Genomic DNA, 20652 nt, shown 5'->3' with positions numbered 1-20652 from the left:
AAGTTGTGCTTCGTGATAGCGAAGGGTAAATACCTGGGCAGAAGCTATATTTCAGGAGTTTCGGCCATTTTATCATATTTGGAGCTATGGAGCTCGGATTGAACCGATTTTCGCAATATGGATTGGATTAAGTGTTCTCTACTCGATTTTGATTATATTTCATGAATCTATCCTCGTTTTTGGCATTTGGTTGATGATTTAAAAAGAGAAATTGGGGGGGGGGGGAGGGGTTTTGTCTAAAGTTTCATAGAGTGAATTTTTAAGTTTTGAACGTCGATTCGGAGCCGGATTTGAGTGAAACTAGTATGGTTGGACTCGTAATTGAATGGATCATCGAATTTTATGAGTTTTGTTGGGTTTCGGTATGTGGGACTGGATGTTGACTTTATTGACTTTTCGAGCGGAGTTGAGAATTGTTATAAAATTGATTTATACGGGTATTAGAGTTTATTTTTATTGGTTTGTACATTGTTTGACTAGTTTTGGAGCGACGAGCATCGGTTTGAGGTCTTAGAGTGGCGTTGTAGCCGGTTATGGAACTTCAAAGCGAGGTAAGTCTCCTGTCTAACCATGTGAGGGGGAATTTACCCCGTAGGTATTATATTCTTATGTGCTACATATTGTGGGAGCTACGCACGTATGAGGTGACGAGTGTCCGTGCATATGCTAGAATTCTTGGTTATGTTCGGATAGACATAGGTTCACGCCATGCTATAATTGTACCGTTTGAGTCATGTTTGCTCGTTTAATTCTTTTATTTCGCGTTACGACTTGAGACTTGACTTGCATAGGCTGATAGACTCGCTATTGTAGAGATGTGACAAGCTACTTGATAATCCGCGGAATAATTTGTGCTTCCCTTATGAATTCCTCCCGCGTTGTGCGTTTTCATCGCAAAGCTTTACTTGAAGTTCATAACTCACACATTTATTCGTGAGTGGGGTCAAGGACCCGTTAAATCTTCTTACTCTAATGGGATCGGGTTGATCGCCTCGGCAGGATTATGTACCACACTCTTATGGGAGCGGGTTGTTCGCCTCGGTAGTATAATAGATGCATCTATGGTTCATGTTGTTCGACCCTCGGCGGTGTATACATTATTATGGGATCGGGTCATATGCCTCGACATTTCTATAAAATACTCTTATGGAATCGTGCGTAATATTCGACAAAAAGCCAGTGTATCTGTGACAAGAAACCAGCGTATTCGTGTGTTTTCCTGATTTGAGTTGTGGTAACCTATCTGATGAGGTCCATTTCATATATATACTCCGGTTGAGGAGGTAACTGATAATTGAGAGCTTGAATTTACTATTCATAAGAGGATTGTACCACGTACCTATATTTGTTTATATTGTTTATTATCCTGCCGTATATTTTTTTACTTCCTATTGTATTTGAGTTATTAGACCACTAGTAAGTGTCGATGTCGACCCCTCATCACTACTTCTCCGGGGTTAGGCTAGATACTTACTGGGTACGCGTTGATTTACGTACTCATTCTACACTTCTGCACTAAATGTGCGGGGTCTGGCAGGTTCCTTGATGGTCATCTTGGCGCGTAGGCGCAGCTGCTGAGGGGACTTTATGGTGAGCAGTATTCCATGCTACGCATTGCAGCCCTCAGAGTCTCCATCTTGTTTATTTACTTTATCCTATCTATTTTCTCCTGTCTAACTTGTATTCTAGATAGATGTTGTATTATTATTGTACTCCTTAGTAGATGCTCATGCACTTGTGACACCGAGTTTTGGGGGTTCATACTGGATGTTTAATATTGTAATTCATGTAATTATTATCATTTCACCTTATAATTTATATTTTATACGAAAATTAGAAAATAAAATCACGGGTTTTCTACGAGTACCAGATTTTACTCTACTTATTTAATGGGGTTCATGATTTCGAAAATAATAAAATCAGTAACTTAATTGATTAATCGTTGTTGGTTTGCCTGACGATAGCGTTAGGCGGCATCACGACCTACAGTGGATTTTGGGTCTTGATATAATCTAGTGATTCAACAACATATATTAGATATGATAGGATTCTAATAAGGGGAACTCCCATTCATATACTTGGGGGTGCCTCTAAATTCCAAAAGGTTATCTATTACACAATGCCAACCTCTGATGGACAAGATCCTGGGTAAGATTACAAGTTGGACCAGTAAATTTCTTTCTTATATTGGAGGGCTATGTTAATTAAGAGTGTATTATTTGCTATCCAAACCTATTGTTCATATGTTTTTGTCTTACCAAAGAAGATACATAACTTAATTGTGGCAATATATTTTCTTGTGGACCGGAGATACATGAAGTCCAACAAAGCATTGCTTGATTGGAAAACTTTATGCTATCATATGACAACAGAGGGAGTAAACTTTATTGATTTAGAAATATGGAACAAGGCAGAAAAATGCAAATAACTATGGAAATCTATGCAAGAAGAAGGACATGTTGTGGGTGCACTGGATACATGTCTACTATGGAGCAAACACTCCAATCTGAAAGCTAAATGTAACCAGGCCTCATGGATACTACAGAAGATATTGAAAGAAAGTAAGTATGTTCTTCAAGCTGGGATGGTCATACATGATTTGATCAATATTAAACAGTTCTCTATCAGAGAAGGGGGGGCTTTTTCAAAGTCCACGAGAAGAGGCTGATGTGCAATAACTATGGTGCACCAAAATGGATATTCATTCTAAGGATAGATGCTCATGAAAGGTTGTATACTAAGGACATGTTGCTGCAATGGGGTATTATATTTAGCTCAACTTGCCTTCTGTGTAATGTAGAAGATAAAAGTGTGTCACATCTACTCTTTAAGTATGTAATATCTGCTGAGCTTTGGCGAAGGCTGTTGCAATGGCAAGGTATAGTCAGGCAACCAATGGGATGTCATGAAGAGGTAGCTTGGCAGTCACTAATTACAATGGTAAGAATGTTGATGCTGAAATCCACAGGATGTCACTCGTGGATAGTGTTTACTATACTTGGCAGGAGAGGAACCAAAGAGTATTTCAAAACAAAAAGAAAAACATATCTTGTATCATCAAACTGATAGTACACGAAATATTTTATAAAAGGACTATGAAGCCACATTTGTCAAAGAAATTAAATAGCTTAAATTTATACCCTTAAGCAATAGAGGGCATTGATGCAATAACTGTTCGAGAGTAGCTTGATGGATATAACAGAATAGACAGTGAGCTGAAGTCTGGGACTATATCTAGTCTCAGAGGTTTTTCTTGTTTTCTTCTCTTGAGTTGTACATATTCTTACTTAGTAATGAAAGTTATTAATTACCAACAAAAAATATACAATTTTTTTCATAAATTATGCGAAGTGGTCTAATTCTGCTCTTGTTTAATAGTTCGGTCATCCATATACTTGCCGCGAGAAAACTTGGTCATCCAACACTATGATTGTTGATACGACGATAAGTAAAAGGAAAAAAGTACTATAATAATGCTTGGCCATCTGATATGGGTGTTAATACGATAATAAGGAAAAGGAAAGAGGATTAAAATGCAAAAATCTAACAACTAGGAAATAAGGACTAATTGGTAAATAAAATCAAAAAATGCAAAAATCTAACAACTAGGAAATAAGGACTAATTGGTAAATAAAATCAAAAAATGCAAAAATCTAACAACTAGGAAATAAGGACTAATTGGTAAATAAAATCAAAGAGCGGCAAGGCGGCTTAAGTCCAAACCAGTAAAGCAATTGCTTGAGCCTTAAAGTTCAAAAAATTAAAGAACTCACGTAGATCAAGTCATTTTCTCGCTTCAAAATAGATTTGAACTTTATGACTAGGTTAATTTCACTTATTGTTATTCAACTATTTTTCAATTTTATTAAAGTCACTTAACTATTTTTTGTCACTTAAAAGTAACTAAACTTTATCATTGTCAGTTAAAAGTCATTTTAGTTCAAATCTCTACCATAAATATGACATGGCATAAAATTTAATGAGAAAAATCCAAAAATAAATGACACATAAGCTTAAATGGACCATACCCACTTTAGATCAATTTCTCCCTCAATGTGATTTGACCCATAACCCAAATGGTTTCGATAAAAAAAATAATAATTCCACATTAGTTTAAAATAATTATCTTATACTACAAAATTCTTGCCTTTTCTTTTACATAATGCTCATTTATAATTATTCTATACTAAAAATTTCTTCTCTTGTTTGTATGCCCCATCCGAGTCGTTTTATAACTCTACTGAAGTTAAAATACTATTGTATCCAACTCACATAACATATTTATAATTTTCTAGTGAAGTTAAAATTGTATTGTATCCATCTCACATAACATATTAATGTATCATAAGCATACAAGAATAATAAGGCTAATAAGAATTTATTTTTACAAACTACCATTCTATTAATTTCAAAATGTTGCTTATTAAGCAACATCAACATACAAATAACCTGCTTAGTAAGCAACATGTAAAGTGCATAACAAAAATTGTCAATAGACATGCAATTACAGATAACCTATTGCAATTGTTTAAACAAAAGAAATATTGTCTTTGTACGATAAAAAGCCCCCAAAAAAGAATCACAAAACCTAATTTTATTAGGGGTATGTGTTTTTCCCCTATTGAAACTCATTTGGGTTATGGGTCAAATCACATTAAGGGAGAAATGGAGGTAAAGTGGGTATGGTCCCATTTAAGCTTATGTGGTATTTATTTTTGGATTTTTCTCATTAAATCATATTTATGGTAGGGTTTGAACCAAAATGACTTTTAAGTAACAATGATAAAGTTTAGTTACTTTTAAGTGACAAAAAATAGTTAAGTGACTTTAGTGAAATTAAAAGATAGTTGAATGACCATCAGTGAAACTAACCCCTTTATGATTGTATGATCATTGATATTCTATTCAATGGCAAAAAGTTGAGATCAGTTGACAAAAAGAATTTCAAAAAAAAAAAAATGTACAAACCTTGTTATTACTTCAAAATGATTTGAATTATTCTAAATATAAAAAATTATTTTTGACATTTTACGTAATGGTAAAAGATGAGACTACTAGGGACCTTGAATATTTGCTAAACATTACATAAGTCTTTATGACCAGTGGAGATGCTTGTAGGATGGCTAGATCATTGCCGTTATAAAAAAAATTAAGATAAAAGCGTATACAAATCTAAAGTATAAATTTAAAACTCTTATCTAAATTTGGATTTAAGCCACTAATAATTTTAGTTCCCTTTTGGAGAGAGGGCTACAAATCATATACTTAACTTTCTGTAATATTAAATATTAATTATATAATATTATCAGGTGCAATTTTATAGAAAATAGACAGTGGTGAAGTCAGCTGCAATTGTAACGTTAAAAGATAAATTGCCTTTGTATAATGTTACAAAGAATATTTTTTTACCGCTGAAATCCGCTTGTGAAATTGTGTGGTATAACAACAAATCTTGCTTTAATTTATAATCGAAAGAAAGGACAATATGCTCAGTGAAGACTTTTATCCTCCTTATACAATAATTATCAATATCAGAAAACTTGTAGGGCAACGTTGGTTTTCTCATGTTATTCAAACAATAATATCCCACACGTTTCAAAGTATTCCTCCGAGTTTGAGCTCGATGGCTTTATCCGCAATTTTTATATAATCAAATATGAATGAAGTTCAACCTTTTCTTAATCGTCCATTTTTTCACGCTCTTAAAATTAACGATATCGTAATTTGGCGTAAGACCGAGGAGAAGTCTTCAATCTACCGCTTTACAATGGCCAAAATGCTTTTTTAAGATATTCCAAAATAATTCAACGGTAACACCACTTTTAAACCCACTAAAACAAACTTAATTCCCTTGGTTCTCGTCACTGCTTTTTGATAATCTTTTTTAGATAAGAAAATCTCAAAATTACTGATTGAACTCTGAGACATAACCCAAGATTAATCAAAAAAGAGAATCATATACCAGCTCTTAACTATACGAAAAGAAAAAAAAGACAATGAACGAGTAGCATAATATTAACTTACACTGCAAGATTTGCATCGCTATACAAGAAACTTGTTAGGATCGGGTTATTGGTTAGTGCGGAATTTAGTCAAACAACGTTATAATGACAATAACAAAGACAATACAAGTTGATAATAACGGCAATTAAAGAAGATACAAATTTAACGTGGTTCGGTCAAGGTGACCTACGTCTACAAGTGGAGATGAGCAATTTTACTATACCAACAAGAGTACAAAAGAGAGTACAAAATTAGAGTAAATACTCTAATTAGTCCCAAATACCCCAAGAGAATAACCTCACAAGATCACTCCAAATAAGGGGTTCACACAAATGTTTCCCAACACTCACTCTCTTACAAAATACTCTATAATAAAATAAAGAGGAGAAAGAAAGACAAGAGTGAAAAGCTCTTGAATTGGTGTGTTTTCAAATGAGGAGAAGTTTCTCTATTTATAGCAAAGAAATCCTTGGCCTAATAGTGGATAAGCCAAATTGATGGTCATATTACATATCTCTAACTTTTTCTCAAATAACAATTTTCCAAGGTCTTTTTAATTGTAAATAAATAAACAAAACAACCTTGATGTTTGTCTTATTTTTTCGGTTTGAATAAATTGAATACTATCTTATTAGCAAAAGGAAATATGGCAGCACTTGGAGATAGATGAAAATGGTAGAGTTTGTTGGAGATGAACTGCTTCCATCTTTGGATTGTAAAGGAAATGAAGGGTTGCAGACGGAAAAAGAATAAACATAGTAAACAAAATTGAACTAGAAAATAAATGAAAAGGATAAAAAAAAAAACTATAATATCTCGATCCCCAGCATACATTAAATTTTCTTAGAGTCATGTGAAAATAACTTTTATTTTTGCCAAGAAAAAAATGATAGTTTTCCTCTTAGTTTTTTTCTTTTCTTGGAACTGTTCTCCTCTTAGTTAGTTAGACTCAAGTAGGATAAGAAATTGTATCCTAATCTAAGGTCATGACAGCCTTCTTTAAATCCAGGTAGGACTAGGATTGACTTGTATGGAAATTGATTTTTGTTTTCTAACAAAGAAGTTTAGCTCTTGTTTCGCCATAGATTTTGGCTTCATCTTTTTTTTAAAAAAAATTAAATACATTATTTGTTTATGAAATATCATCATATTTTGAGAAAAAATTCAAAAATTTTAAATTTTCAAAAACTGGTTTAAGTTAATTTTTGGGTAAAAAAATTCCTTCCACTCACATAACTTCAACATTTCTTCAAATAAAATGCATGTCCAAATACAACTTCAACTTTTATAAATAAATTTTTAATACAACTTCAAAAAAAATATCAAGTTTCAATCAAATCTATGTACAAACTATTGAGCCAGGTTAGTGTATAGTGTATGTGTACAGAAAGTTTAGGGGTCAAAGTATATAAGATGGAAGTTAGCAACTAACTAAACCAATTAGTGGTAGTTAGATGTGTCTTTAATAAACTTTTACTCTCTTCTTAGCTTCTTATTTTCCGGTCGATAATGGAGAAATGGAGTTCTCAGTAATGCCTCTCGTCTCAATTCCTCATGCATGTCTTCTTCCATGGAAACTTAATATGGTATCAGAGCGGTCGATTTAGCTTCGTTGTTAATACCCTCCCCTCCCCCCTCGTAATGGTTAGGATGTATGAGTGGAGCCACTCAGCTTGACTCATTTGATGGCTGCTTGAATGAAAAGTCCTTGAACACAACATCCATGTCTTCAAGTTCTCTATTTCCAGATATACAGGAAGATGGTCTTCCCAGCAGCCCTGGTGTTGATCTCCCTACATCACCAATTGCTGATCCTGCAACTACCACATAGTCACCACCATTTCAAAATGGTGACACCTTGAACAATTTTGAGCCTCGCAGGACCTTTAGAATCTCCAGGCCCCCAATTTGGATGCAAGATTATGAGAGTTCCTAGAAGAGCAAAGGTGTCCGTGCCTACCCCATTTCTAATTCTATCAACTATCTTTACCTGAAGCCTCACTACTCCAAATGTTTGGCTACTTATTCTTCTGAGACAGAACCAAGATCCTTTGTTGAGGCTGTTAAGGATCCTAAATGGGTTGATTCTATGCAACAAAAAATTCAAGCCTTAGAGGATAACCACACTTAGAGCCTAGTACCTCTACCCCCTAGACGAGAAGCAACCTATAGGGTGTAAGTGGGTATTCAGAATTATATATCAGGCTTCAGGTGAGGTTGAGAGGTACAAAGCTCGACTTGTGGGCAAAGGTTACACACAGAAGAAGGGTCTTGATTACACTGATACTTTCTCACTTGTTGCCAAAATGATGAGAGGCAGATCAATCATAGAAGTAGCAGTTTTCTCTTATTAGCCTCTCTATCATATGCATGTTTACAATGCCTTCTTGCAAGGCGACTTAATTGAGGACGTTTACATACTTGTCCCTCCAGGTTTCTCTAAGGGAACTGGCAAGCAGGGGGAGTACCTTGTATACAGACTACATAAGTCCTTATATGGCCTCAAGCAGGCATCCCGACAACGGAACATCAAGCTATTTGTGGCACTACAGACCATAGGGTTCTCCCAAAGTCACTATGATTACTCTCTATTTACCAGAAAGATTGATGCTTACATTTTTCTAGTGCTAGTTTATGTGGATGATTTGATAGTCACTGGAAACAACATTACAGAAATCAACAGGACAAGGGACAACTTGCAGCAGTTCTTTAAAATGAAGGACTTAGTATAGTTAAAATTCTTTCTTGGGATTGAATTTGCTAGATCTAACAAAGGCATATACATGAGCCAACGTAAATATGCTTTAGAGCTAATTTTAGAACTTGGATTAGCAGGAGCCAAACCTGCTAGCACACCATTAGAAGTAAATCAAAAATTGACTTCTGTGGATTTTGACAAATTGATACCCTCTTCAATAGATACTGCCCAAGATCCTCTCTTGAAGGATGCTAGTGAATTTCAAAGATTAGTGGGAAGGTTACTATACTTAACAATGAGTAGGCCGGATATATCTTTTGATGTACAGATCTTTAGTAAATATATGCATTCTCCAAAGCAATCTCACCTAGATGCAGCAAGGAGAGTTATCAGATATGTCAAAAGTGCACCAGGGCAAGTATTGTTGTTGCCTTCATCTGGTGATGTCACTTTGAAGGTATACTGTGATGCTGATTGGGGAGCATGCCTTCAAACTATAAGGTCAATCACTGGTTACTCGGTGTTCTATGGTAATGATTTGATTTCTTAGAAATCAAAGAAGCAAGAAACAATGGCAAGGAGTTCAGCTGAAGCTGAGTTTAGAAGCATGGCTTCAACTGCAGCTGAGATTGTCTGGCTCATTGGTCTGTTTGGTGAATTAGATGTCAAGCTGCAATTACGTATTGCTCTGTTTTGTGACAGCAAGGCAGCAATCCAAATTGCAGCAAATTTCATTTTTCATGAACGCACAAAACACATTGACATTGATTGTCATTTCATCAGAGAGAAGATAAAGGCTGGTATCATAGAGATCGTACATGTGAACACTAAGGAGCAGATAGCAGATTTACTAACTAAGGGACTTGGCCGAACATAGCACCATCATTTGCTTTGCAATCTTGGAGTGAAGAATATTTTTCTACCCTCCAGCTTGAGGGGGAGTATTGAGTCGGGTTAGTGTATAGTATATATGTACAGAAAGCTTAGGGGTCAAAGTGTACAAGATGGAAGTTAGCAACTAACTTAACCAATTAGCTGTATTAATAGTGATAGTTAGATGTATCTAGTGTAATGAACTTTCACTCTCTTCTTAGCTTCTTATTTTCCAGTCGATAATGGAGAAATGGAGTTCTCTGTAATGCCTCACATCTCAATTCCCCATTCATGTCTTCTTCCATGGAACTTAATACAAACGCTACCTTAATGTCAAGATGATAAGCATTTACCGCCAACATTTGGTTGAAAAGCTAAGCGTACGCACGCGTAGGACAGATACATAATCAAATTTTCATAATTACTCCGTATTTAAACCATTTTCTTAATAGATACATAACTGTAGTATGTTAGAACTTTTCCTATGAGCTTCTGTTTTTTTCTTCTCTTTTTCTTGATAGTTCCTCGCTGCTGCTCTGAAGTCCGACGAGCTCCAATGGTCAAGTTACGAGCTCCAGTGGTCAAAGTTTTAAGTTTTCAGGTCACTCTTTTCTCGCATTAGAGCTCATAGAATAACTACAAATACATGTAGAGAACTTTTCAATGCCATATGATAATCATGGAAAGAAGAATGATACCCATTTTACAATAAATGAAAGTTGTCGTTGTGAAGAAAATATTGAGAAAGCTAAGTAGTAATAGAATGGCGAAAGAAATGATGAAGGGTAAATGGGTTTGCTTTTTAATCGAAAATGAATCTCTTAGAAGGTGAATGTGCAAGATGTTTATTTTTTAATTCTAATCAACATGAGGTTCATTTAAAACTTGATCTTGAAACAAAATTGAAGCTGGTTGGTCGATCGATTGAGATATATAGAGAAAATGATCAAAATGGTCTTTAACATATAAGGGGTGGACTATTTTAACGTATACCCCTTAACAAAAGTATGCAAAAAGTGGACATTTGTAATCTTCAACCCTCAAACTAATTTCAGGCTAAAAAAGTCATTAATTAATACCTTTCTTATTCTAACACTTATTTTGGATCAAATTTGTTTGACTAAAAAGGACATTTAAAATGAATTGGAGAGAGTATAATCTACTAGTAATACAGTTGTTGGCGATCATGACTTCGTGAGCCATAAATAAAATCTGCAGAGGAGCCATAAATGGCACATTTGTTTTTGCCTAAAATGGATTAATTTGGGACTAATAAGTCTTATATTGGAAAGAATTATCTTACTGGCACGAGGATGATTATTACACATTAGGGAAATAAGTAACAAAATCATGTAAGATCTGCTTTCTGTCCTCTTGATACCTTTTTTTTTTTTTTTTGCTTTCTTCCTCTATGACACAGTTGATTTGTTTACATTTTCTCACGTTTTCGTACTTCTAATGCAAGAAAAATAGACACATTTGTCCCCTTTTTATTCCTTTTTAACGGTCCTAAATTGGCTAATTCTTGTAGCAGTACGAAAAGGAAGATTCCTTCAACTTTTTTCTTTGAAATGAACATACGCCATATGTCTCTATCCTGGGTAAAAATGTTTGATAAAGAACAGGCAAGATATTTCCATCAAAACATAAGTCGCATAGTTGATTTCTTTACTTGTAATATAAAGGTTAGGTAGCACAGATTAGATGTTATTAAACGTAATGTGTCAATAAATGATCTGAGTAAGATTTAGATTGCAAACAGTGATTCACGAAGAGCAAAAAATTTGAAGTAAAATTACCATATAACAAGACAAGTGTTACCCTCTTAGTTTTCTGAAAGTGTTTCTTCTCTGCTTTTTATGTGAGAGTACATGACTTATGAGGGGAATTTATTAAAGTAATTTGTGGATAGGACAATTTCATAAGTGCGCTTTTGTTTTGGCGTACCATTGAGTGGACTCCACCTGCCCGTGCGACACATGGCCAGTGGCAGCCCAGAGATTTTACTAAGAAATACCAAAATATATTTTTTTTAAAAGAAGGAAATTTTACAAAAATATCCCAAATAAGTCTCAATTTACCATATCTAGTCATTAATCATAAATTTATCAAAACTAGCCAAATACGTATAAAAACTGAAAACCCAAATAAATAAGGTTCTTTCTCTCCAAGAATTACACGCAAAGATCTCCTTCCATATTTTTAAGTGTGATCAACAACATTCGATGCAAAACAGAAAGGAAATTTCATAGCAAATAAGGTGATGAAATACAAAAAAAGATATATATATAAGATTCCAAAAATTTAAGCTAAAAAGGGATCTTTTTCAATGGGTATGATTGAAATTCATTGAAACATATAGATGAGTCAATATACAAAATTTGAGGATGATTGGAAGTGATTTGGACTGATTTGGTATCAAAATTCGTAGTTAAAATCGAGTTTAAAATTTTTTTCTGCGACATATGTATTAAACATGCACTGCGTATGTATCTCACACACAAGTATACATGGATATACACGTGATACACATTTGATACAATTTTATGTGATACACAGTGTGATACACGTATCATTTTTTCATGTTGGTTTTCTACTTCAAATTTTCAATTCAAACAATCTCAAAACTCTATCAAATCATCCCAAAATTAAAATTCAAGCTTCTTAAGATGTACCCAATTTATTCTATTAACACCCGCTCAAAACAAAGCAAAAAATTGACCTTTTTTTGCTACAAATAGCTAATTGGCTAATAATAATAATATTTTATGAATTGACAAATTTTTATAATGTGTTACTTATAAATGAACATAACGGATAATTTTTCAAAAAAAAATATGCACGCAAAAAAATGAAGAAGAGTCAAAATATAGTATATATAAATAAAAATATTTTTTTGGCTCAACTTATTATCCCATATCTTAAGTCAATCATAAAATTTTAGTCGCACTCAATATTTATATATAATTATATTTATTTATTATGATTAAGTAATTAATTGTGCAAGAATATATATTAATTAATTATTTTAAATGAAAAAATATATATAAAAAATACAAGTTATACATCTATTAATTTGATGAAAATGATGCGGAAAAGTATATATCCAGTTGGACTCTACTTACTAACTTACTACATAGTTTTAGACTTCTAATCGGATCTTCAACCATGTTGCTTTCCTACACGAAACTAAGTTACTAATATATGATATATCCTTGGCAAATTAGACAAAAAAATCCACCACGATCTGCACTATATTTTGGTTCGGAAATTTGAGAGATTTTTTCCTTTGTCCATAATAAAAATTTCCTTTTTTTCAAACTTTTTTAAAGAATGTGTTTATCCCTAAAAATTTGTAAGTTTTTGAAATTTTTCGAAAATGAGTTTTTCAAAATCACTTTTCCAAAATTTTCAGAAATTTTTCCTCACTCACAAAACTGCAACATATTTTCAAGTAAAATGCATGTCCAGACATAATTTCAAATTTCAAATACCATTTTTCAACTTAACTCCAATAATACTTTTTTCAAAAATTATGAGTAATTTTTATATCCAAACGCCTACTTAAGTTTTTAAAAGAAAATAATTTTTGAACTTTTTTTATTCAATCAGCTATATAGAGCCCGGGTCCTGAGTAATTAACTTAAAACAGTTTAAAAATTATCCAACGTCCCCTTATGATGTAATTTTTTTTTACATGTCCAATGTAATTTCTCTGATTTTATCAGGTAATAATCCAATTTCTTTTCTACTCAATATAATATTTATTTGCAATTAGTTTCCAGGTTACTAGTAGGCTGGAGTCTATTACTAGTAAACAGGAAATGACATGACATGACCAATTTCAGCTAAAACTAAAAAAGAAGAAAAGAGAGAAAAGAATTCCCGCCGCGTGCGGAAGTCAAAGATCGTACATATGCAAACAAACACTCTTTCTTCACACCACCCCGTCTTTTTTTTCCCTCTCTGTATTTGGGCTGTTATTAAATAGCACAAAGAAATTATCAGTTAAGAAAACTAAAGTCTCTTATAGTCAATTGATTTTCTTCATCAGCGGAAAAACATGAAGAGCAGAGGCAAATTACTGGGACAAAGATGGTGGAGCTTAGGGTTACCTTCGGTTTTTCTCCTTTGTCTTTTCTTCTTCCTCGTCGGTTTATTCGGTTCTACTCTCATCTCTCAGCAGGTAGACTTCCTATTAGTAAATTTTTAGTTCGTAACTGATGGATTTTTCTATTCTATACATGTACTGATCAAAGTGTTTGGGTGCGATTAGGATGTACAAGTAGATAGTGTACGACCGAGGTCGAGGGTGCTTGAATCTGTGGAAGAATTTGATGCTTTGCCCAATGGCGAGACTGGAGAACATTCCCTCACTTCCATCTCCTTTCAGGTCATTTTCTGTCGTTTCAACTCTCAAATTTGGGATTTCTTTTCTCTTTGCTGATTAGCCCTGGTTCGATTTTTAGTCGATTTCAGGATTTTTTTTAAAAAACCATTTGTGCTCCAAAATTATTACTATTTGTTTGCATAGTTCAAAAGGTTGGATTTTGAACTATTTGATGAATCAACATTAGCATTACTTGAGCTTGTTGCCTTTGATGCAAAGACACCCCTTTTTGTTACAGCTGAAGTAACGTCAATTGGTGTTTTGTTTCTTGATCAGTAACATAAATGGGTAATTAAGTAAGACTAAGAATAAATACCCATCCCCTAATTTCTACTCTTCTTCTGCTACCTCATCTAACAAAAACAACATATCCAGTCTACTATTTTATTATTTATTTATGATTCCCATTTGCTACCACCGATTGGAGGGGTTGCTCTGATGGTAAGCAACCTCCACTTCCAACCAAGAGGTTGTGAGTTCGAGTCACCCAAGAGCATGGTGGGGAGTTCTTGGAGGAAAGGATGGTCAATTGGAAATAGCCTCTCTACCTCATGGTAGGGGTAAGGTCTGCGTACACACTACCCTCCCCAGACCCCACTAGTGAGATTATATTGGGTTGTTGTTGTTGTTGTTGTATTTGCTACCACCGATTGGAGGTGGGTTGGGGGTGTTGAGAGGAGAAGGAAGCAGCAGTATTAGGCATGTATTTAAGTCTATTCGCATAATAGCTGTAGCTGTAAATGACCATGTTAGCATCCTGATTTTATCCCTAAGCTAGTAAATTTAGAAATCTGTTATTTATGGTGAACTTGTTACTATATAAGTCTGTATCTTTGATCCACATTTGTATTCATTTGTTTTGGTGTATTTTATGACGCTGATTTCAATCTTTTGGATAGGTCTTAAGCTGGTTCCCGCGTGCAGTATACTTTCCCAATTTCGCAACTGAAGAACAATGCCAAGGCATTATTAAGATGGCAAAGGCGGAGCTGAAACCATCAGCTTTGGCTCTCCGCAAAGGAGAAACAGCAGAGAATACCAAAGGAATTAGAACAAGGTAATCACTACTCTGGGGGTTGTGAATGACCTTCTATTTTGCTTCTCCCATGTCCCAAAACAATTGACCCCATCTTTAACACTATCCAAGAATATTATTAAGGTTCAAGTCATTACAATGTCTTGATTGAAATTTCCGTTCTTTTAATCATAAATGCATCTTTGATCTTTTTACTCTTTCCAAGAGTTAGTTGAAAATGTCTTAGATTATGAGCCTGTTTGGATTGGCTTATTTTAAGTGTTTTTAAGCCAAAATAGCTTTTAAGCTATTTTGTAGTGTTTGGATAAAGTAAAGAAGTGCTTTTAAGCACTTGTTTTTAAGCTAAAATGACAAAAACAAGCCAAAAGCTAGAATTCCTAACTTATGGCTTATGCTTAAAAGTCACTTAAAATAAGCCCATCTAAACGGGCTCTAACTCTTAATCAACTTAAAACATATTTTCGTAATATCCATTTCTGGTAGGTTACCATGAATTGGGTGTGTGCATATACATTTTATACTTTTATCGAAGACAGTTGTTCATGGTATTTGAACTGGCCATGTGTCTTGTTTTCCATTCCTGATCATTTTTTTAGAGTTTCTTTGATCTTTTTTTTGAAAGAACTATTTTATAGACAAAACTGGAATTTTCCACCTCTTTTGGTTTTGACAAGTTACAAATCTTGCATGAACTTTACACTTCTTTCCTTTTCCCCAGTTCTGGCATGTTTATCAGTTCATCTGAAGACAAAACTGGAATTTTGGACCTCATTGAGGAAAAAATTGCAAGGGCGACTATGATCCCCAGGACACATGGAGAGGTAAAATTCATTTAAAGCACGCATCCTAAATATAATGCATGAAGCGCTTCTCACTGTATATCAGTTTTATCTTTGCGTCCATACATTTGAAATTGGATTCTAGCTGAGGACATAATAGCAGTACCATTGGTGGCGAATCCTTTTCCAGAGCTTCTTCATTTCCTTCCCTCTCCCGCACCTTCTATTTTCTTGAAAACTAAGTTGATTCAAGCTCTGAAAGTCTATGCTGCTCTGATCCTCCAAAAAAGTCGTGGGATGTGTGTTAGATCCTCCAAAAATAATGCATTTTCGGAGGATTAGATATGGGGTGCAGCTGCATTTTGCAGGATCTGAGCAACATAGCTGATAGTACATTTGTAAAATGCTGGAACACCTATTTATTAGAGTTTGTAAGTCTCCACAATGTAATGCGTCCTTCCAAAAGGTGATCAATACTGAAGAGGACAAGTCCTTTGGTGTACTGATAAATATCATTACTAATATGAATTTTTGAGAAAGGTGCCAATTTAGTTCGAAATGAGTGAAAAATAATATGTATATTCCTATTGGGCTCTCTTCTGTTTCCAAGTTTACTCGTGCAGAAAAGCTCATTCAATGTAGTTGACGGCTTGTTTTCACTTCTAGATCAACTAGCCAGCTGTCACATGGTGTGGTCTTTAAGTATTCTAACAAGAGACTTATTCGATGACAAAATGAGACAACAGATCAAGGTGTGCAGTTTAACAGGAAAGTCAGAGACTCAATGTGTCCAAAAGTTATAATCAACTGAGCATCTCTCGCTGTTGTATGCTTTAATTTATAATGAGGAAAATCTGGGTTTTGAGTATTATCTGAAACTGATGGTGTTCTTGTGCTGTGTTCCTAGAATACTTGTTCAATTTCCCTTGGATTTTGAGTTAAATGTAATGATGCATATAATGCATCTATATGTAGCCTATGCATCCGATAATTGATAGCTAGTTAGGCTGCTAACCTTTTGTGTCTGAACTTTCTCTTAATTGCTTTTACTAATTCTGACTGATTCTTCTGTTCATGAGAACACTTAAGTATGGTGAACTGTGAACATAATTGCTGTTTAACTTGAATCGGTTCTCCTCTGCGTTTTTAGGCATTTAATGTGTTGCGGTATGAAATCGGCCAGAGTTATCATTCACATTATGATGCATTTGATCCTTCTCAATATGGTCCTCAGAAGAGCCAAAGGGTATGTACGAACTACTTTCAATGAATTGTTGCTGTTAACTTTTCCAATTGACTTGTGAATTGTCTAGTAGCTCAATAAGTCCTACAGAAACTAGCATCATGAGTGGTGCATTAATTATTAGCGTTTGGTTATTTGGATAAGTTGGTCTTGTTTTCATTTGCATGTTTCTCCCAATTCCCTCTCCCCCAAAAATATGAAATATGGAAGAAGAAAAAGAAAAAAAGTAAAGTGTTTGAAGTTATTGTTCCTATGGCACAAATTTGCTGATTGATTGCAATGATTTCATTTCCTTGCATGGAATCACCATGGTCTGTTATTTGGATCACCACTAGCTGCAGACAGCATTCATTCTATGCAGTTCTGTGGAACTCTCTATAGCAAAATGTCACATGAGAGAGAATTCCAAACAACACAGCTTTATCCCAGATTGAATGAAGTATACTCTAGATAGACCCAAAAGTGTTTAGAGCAAGTTTACCTTAGCCTCTGCAAAGCTTATGAACGTTAACATGTCTGATTGTAATATAGTACAGTTGCAGTTAAATTTTGAGTAGTGATTACTTTCATGTGTCCTGACTAAAATGAATTTCATTTAGGTTGCATCCTTTTTATTGTATTTATCTGATGTGGAAGAAGGTGGAGAAACCATGTTTCCTTTCGAGGTGAGTTCACCGTTGTTTCATCATCTTGGACCACTGTTACTTTTCTCCCTGTTCTGCTGGATAAATTAGTCCTTGGTTAATTTACAGAATGGGCAGAACATGGATGCTAATTATGACTTCCGCAAGTGTATTGGTTTGAAAGTGAAGCCGCGTAGAGGGGATGGACTACTGTTCTACTCACTGTTTCCAAATGGTACAATTGATCCGGTGAGTTATTCTTTTGGATTTCATTGTTATCCCATTTGTATTTTCTTCATAACAATATACACAGCTGTGCAATAAGCACAGTGAACAATTTTTCGCCTTTTACTTGTTTATGGCAATTGTTGGGATATCAGATAGTATATATAGAGTTATAGACTGGATATAAGATGCAGTTATGATAAATTGCTACAAAGGAGATTATAAGCAATAGGTTAGATGGGATACAAGGCAAACTTTGTGCACCCTTACAGCTTCATACAGCATCCATGTAAGAATATGTCATTCTTTGTATTTTTGATTAGGGAGTTCCCAACAAAATGAAAAGATGAAAAAAGGTTAAGAATTGCCTACATCTTTAAGATACATCTCTATATTGCTTCAGCTTCTGTTCTTTTTGTTTCTCTGTGTGTTCCTATTTCCTTTCTGCGAGAACCATTCTTGATCAATCCTACTACATTTGTATTACTGTGGTTAATCAGTGGAATGGGAGCCTATAGTAGCTATTGCCACATTGCATGGATATTGAGAATAAAGGTTATAATGTTGTTATTACTGTTAAATTTTCTGTTACTCCTTTACTGCTTCATCTTTTGTTGCTTGCGTTCTTCCCCCTCTGTGGCTACTAGTTTATAAAGCAGAATATTGATTACCAATATTATGTCATCCTGCTCATGTGATCTTTGCGATTTTTCACATTTCTAAATCTCTAATGCAGACATCTCTTCACGGGAGCTGTCCAGTAATCAGAGGCGAAAAATGGGTTGCCACAAAGTGGATCAGGGATCAGGAACTTGATGAATAAACAAGGACGTGTAGTCCACAATATTCTTTGGTAATTTAATATTTACTAGGAGTTTGAAACCAATTATGCAGTAAATATATTTATAGAGGTGTTAATATAGCTCAGTATCAGTTGTCCCTTCATATTGTACTGCGACTTCAAACCCCCCACAAACAGTAAGAAAGTCTAATTGTAGTCACATCTTACATTAACCACATATTCTGCTAATCACCTTTGCTCTTACCCTGCAGCAAGTTACTGAGAATCATTAATGAGGCTTTTTGGGAGAACAAGGACTTTAATTGGTGTAATGCCTGTAAATAGAGGTTCCAGGGCATTCCCTAATCATAGGAAGGTGTAATGCCTGTAATTGCTTAATTCAAATCAAGCATCTTATTAAATGTTCCCGTAAAAACGATCTTGTTATTAGATTGTTTTACCACATTAGTCTCAACCGGTGCCCCCTCTCCAAATATCTGACACGTGGACTAAATTGCCACACTAAGAGCCCATTTGGCCATAATTCTTTTTTTACTTTTTTTCAAAAAGATTTTTTTTTTCGGAATCAGCGTTTGGCCGTGAAATTTTCAAATTTCACTTGAAAATGAATTTCGAAATTTTTCGAAAAGTTTGAAAAACTCTAAAAAATTATTTTTCAAAATTTTCACTTCAAAAACAACTCCAAATTTTATTCATGTCCAAACACAACTCAAATTTTTAAAGATCATTTTCATTTGAAAAAAAAAATCACTTCTTTTTTGGAATTTCATAATTCTTGTGTCCAAACACCCACTACGTCGGCGTTTGAACATTTGAATTATGAAATTTTGGAAAACGTGAAAGAAAAAAAGTATTCAAGTGAAATGGTATTTGAAAATTAGAGTTGTGCAACATGAATTCAATTTGGAGCTGTTTTTGAATTTTTGTGAGTGATTTAAAGTGAAAATTTTGAAAATAGCTTTTTTGGAGTTTTTCGAAAAATTTTGAAATTTAACTTCAAGTGAAATTTAAAATTTTCATGGCCAAACATTGATTCCGGTTTGGACTAAAGGTAGAGTGTAAAAATAATTATTTGTAGTAACGTATATATAAAATGTTCTTTACTCCCATTCGCTTGAAGATGCTTGGCCGGACATATAGAGAGTCAAGCATTACACTCGAAGGACTTGACCGTTTTATCTCTTCCTGAAAAATTATTAACGTTTTCATTTAATTTTGCCGACTATCTAAGTAAAATATAATATAGATATGACACAAAGCTAAGAAAACGCTAGGTGAATGGCTAAATAGTCTCTCCGACTACAGGCATCAAAGTTCCGATGTTTATGATGAATTTATGGTGTAAGCAAAAACAAAATTCCTCTTCGTCCAGAAACATGTTTTATAGTAAGATTTTTAAACTTAATATGTATTAGAGATATGTATTCATTTTCATAACCCTATTTCCCTTTTCTAATAGTATAAAAGTATTATACACAGCTAATTTTTTATTTACCTTGGTAATTATCTAATTTAAATTTTATGAAATTCCTAAGTACTAAGAAGCTTAAATCTTAATCAGTTAATTAATATTTGGAATTAACAACTAAAAGCAGCCGCAAGGGCACAAGAGTTAGCAGTCCTGGGTTAGCCAGACGAGCCTCTGGTCCGGCAGAAACAGTACCACCTTCACCCGTGGCTTTGCGAGCATCATTGTCATTGCGCTTGCAGTTCATCCTGAGATGTGTACGATCAAAATCGGTTGACTCAGTCGTACGGATTGGTAGAGACGATGATGTTTCGATCAAAGGGTATTTGCATGACAAGTTCGATCGAGGTCCGAAGTAAGGGCATCGAGCTTCGAGCTATAAGACCGACCAATGACAAGCCCGGTATCATTATCGAGCTCGTATCCAAATCGAACTACGAGGCAAGGCGCAGATTATCGAAGATGCCTAGACCGACCAATGCTCACCCCGAATATCGATCCTCCAAGGCAGA

General features: G+C 34.5%; 1 protein-coding gene across 2 annotated transcripts; it reads left to right on the top strand.

Moving 5' to 3' along the window:
- The first annotated feature begins 13523 nt into the window (after nt 1-13523).
- On the top strand, nt 13524-18965 carry LOC107781220 (putative prolyl 4-hydroxylase 9). Of its 2 annotated transcripts, XM_016601891.2 has the most exons (9): nt 13531-13760; nt 13851-13967; nt 14864-15021; nt 15719-15821; nt 16930-17025; nt 17622-17687; nt 17775-17894; nt 18607-18723; nt 18924-18965. In XM_016601891.2, the coding sequence occupies exons 1-8, from the start codon at nt 13638-13640 to the stop codon at nt 18691-18693; spliced, it is 870 nt and encodes a 289-aa protein (XP_016457377.1). In that variant the 5' UTR covers nt 13531-13637; the 3' UTR covers nt 18694-18723; nt 18924-18965. The 2 variants fall into 2 exon arrangements, with proteins under 2 accessions (XP_016457376.1, XP_016457377.1); XM_016601890.2 differs by lacking the exon at nt 18924-18965 and having other exon boundaries at nt 13524-13760; nt 18607-18915.
- The last annotated feature ends 1687 nt before the right edge of the window (nt 18966-20652 follow it).

This window comes from Nicotiana tabacum, chromosome 17, assembly GCF_000715075.1.
Source record: "Nicotiana tabacum cultivar K326 chromosome 17, ASM71507v2, whole genome shotgun sequence".
In the NCBI taxonomy this organism is placed as follows: Eukaryota; Viridiplantae; Streptophyta; class Magnoliopsida; order Solanales; family Solanaceae; genus Nicotiana; species Nicotiana tabacum.
Note: the sequence above shows the minus strand (reverse complement) of the source record. Positions and strands in the feature narration are given on the sequence as shown.

Excerpts from the sequence above, each read along its gene's own strand:
- LOC107781220 (XM_016601891.2), top strand. The coding sequence starts at position 13,638 with ATGAAGAGCAGAGGCAAATTACTGGGACAAAGATGGTGGAGCTTAGGG. Across the intron at positions 15,022-15,718 it reads ACCAAAGGAATTAGAACAAG|TTCTGGCATGTTTATCAGTT; the intron begins GTAATCACTACT and ends CCTTTTCCCCAG. Across the intron at positions 15,822-16,929 it reads TCCCCAGGACACATGGAGAG|GCATTTAATGTGTTGCGGTA; the intron begins GTAAAATTCATT and ends CTGCGTTTTTAG.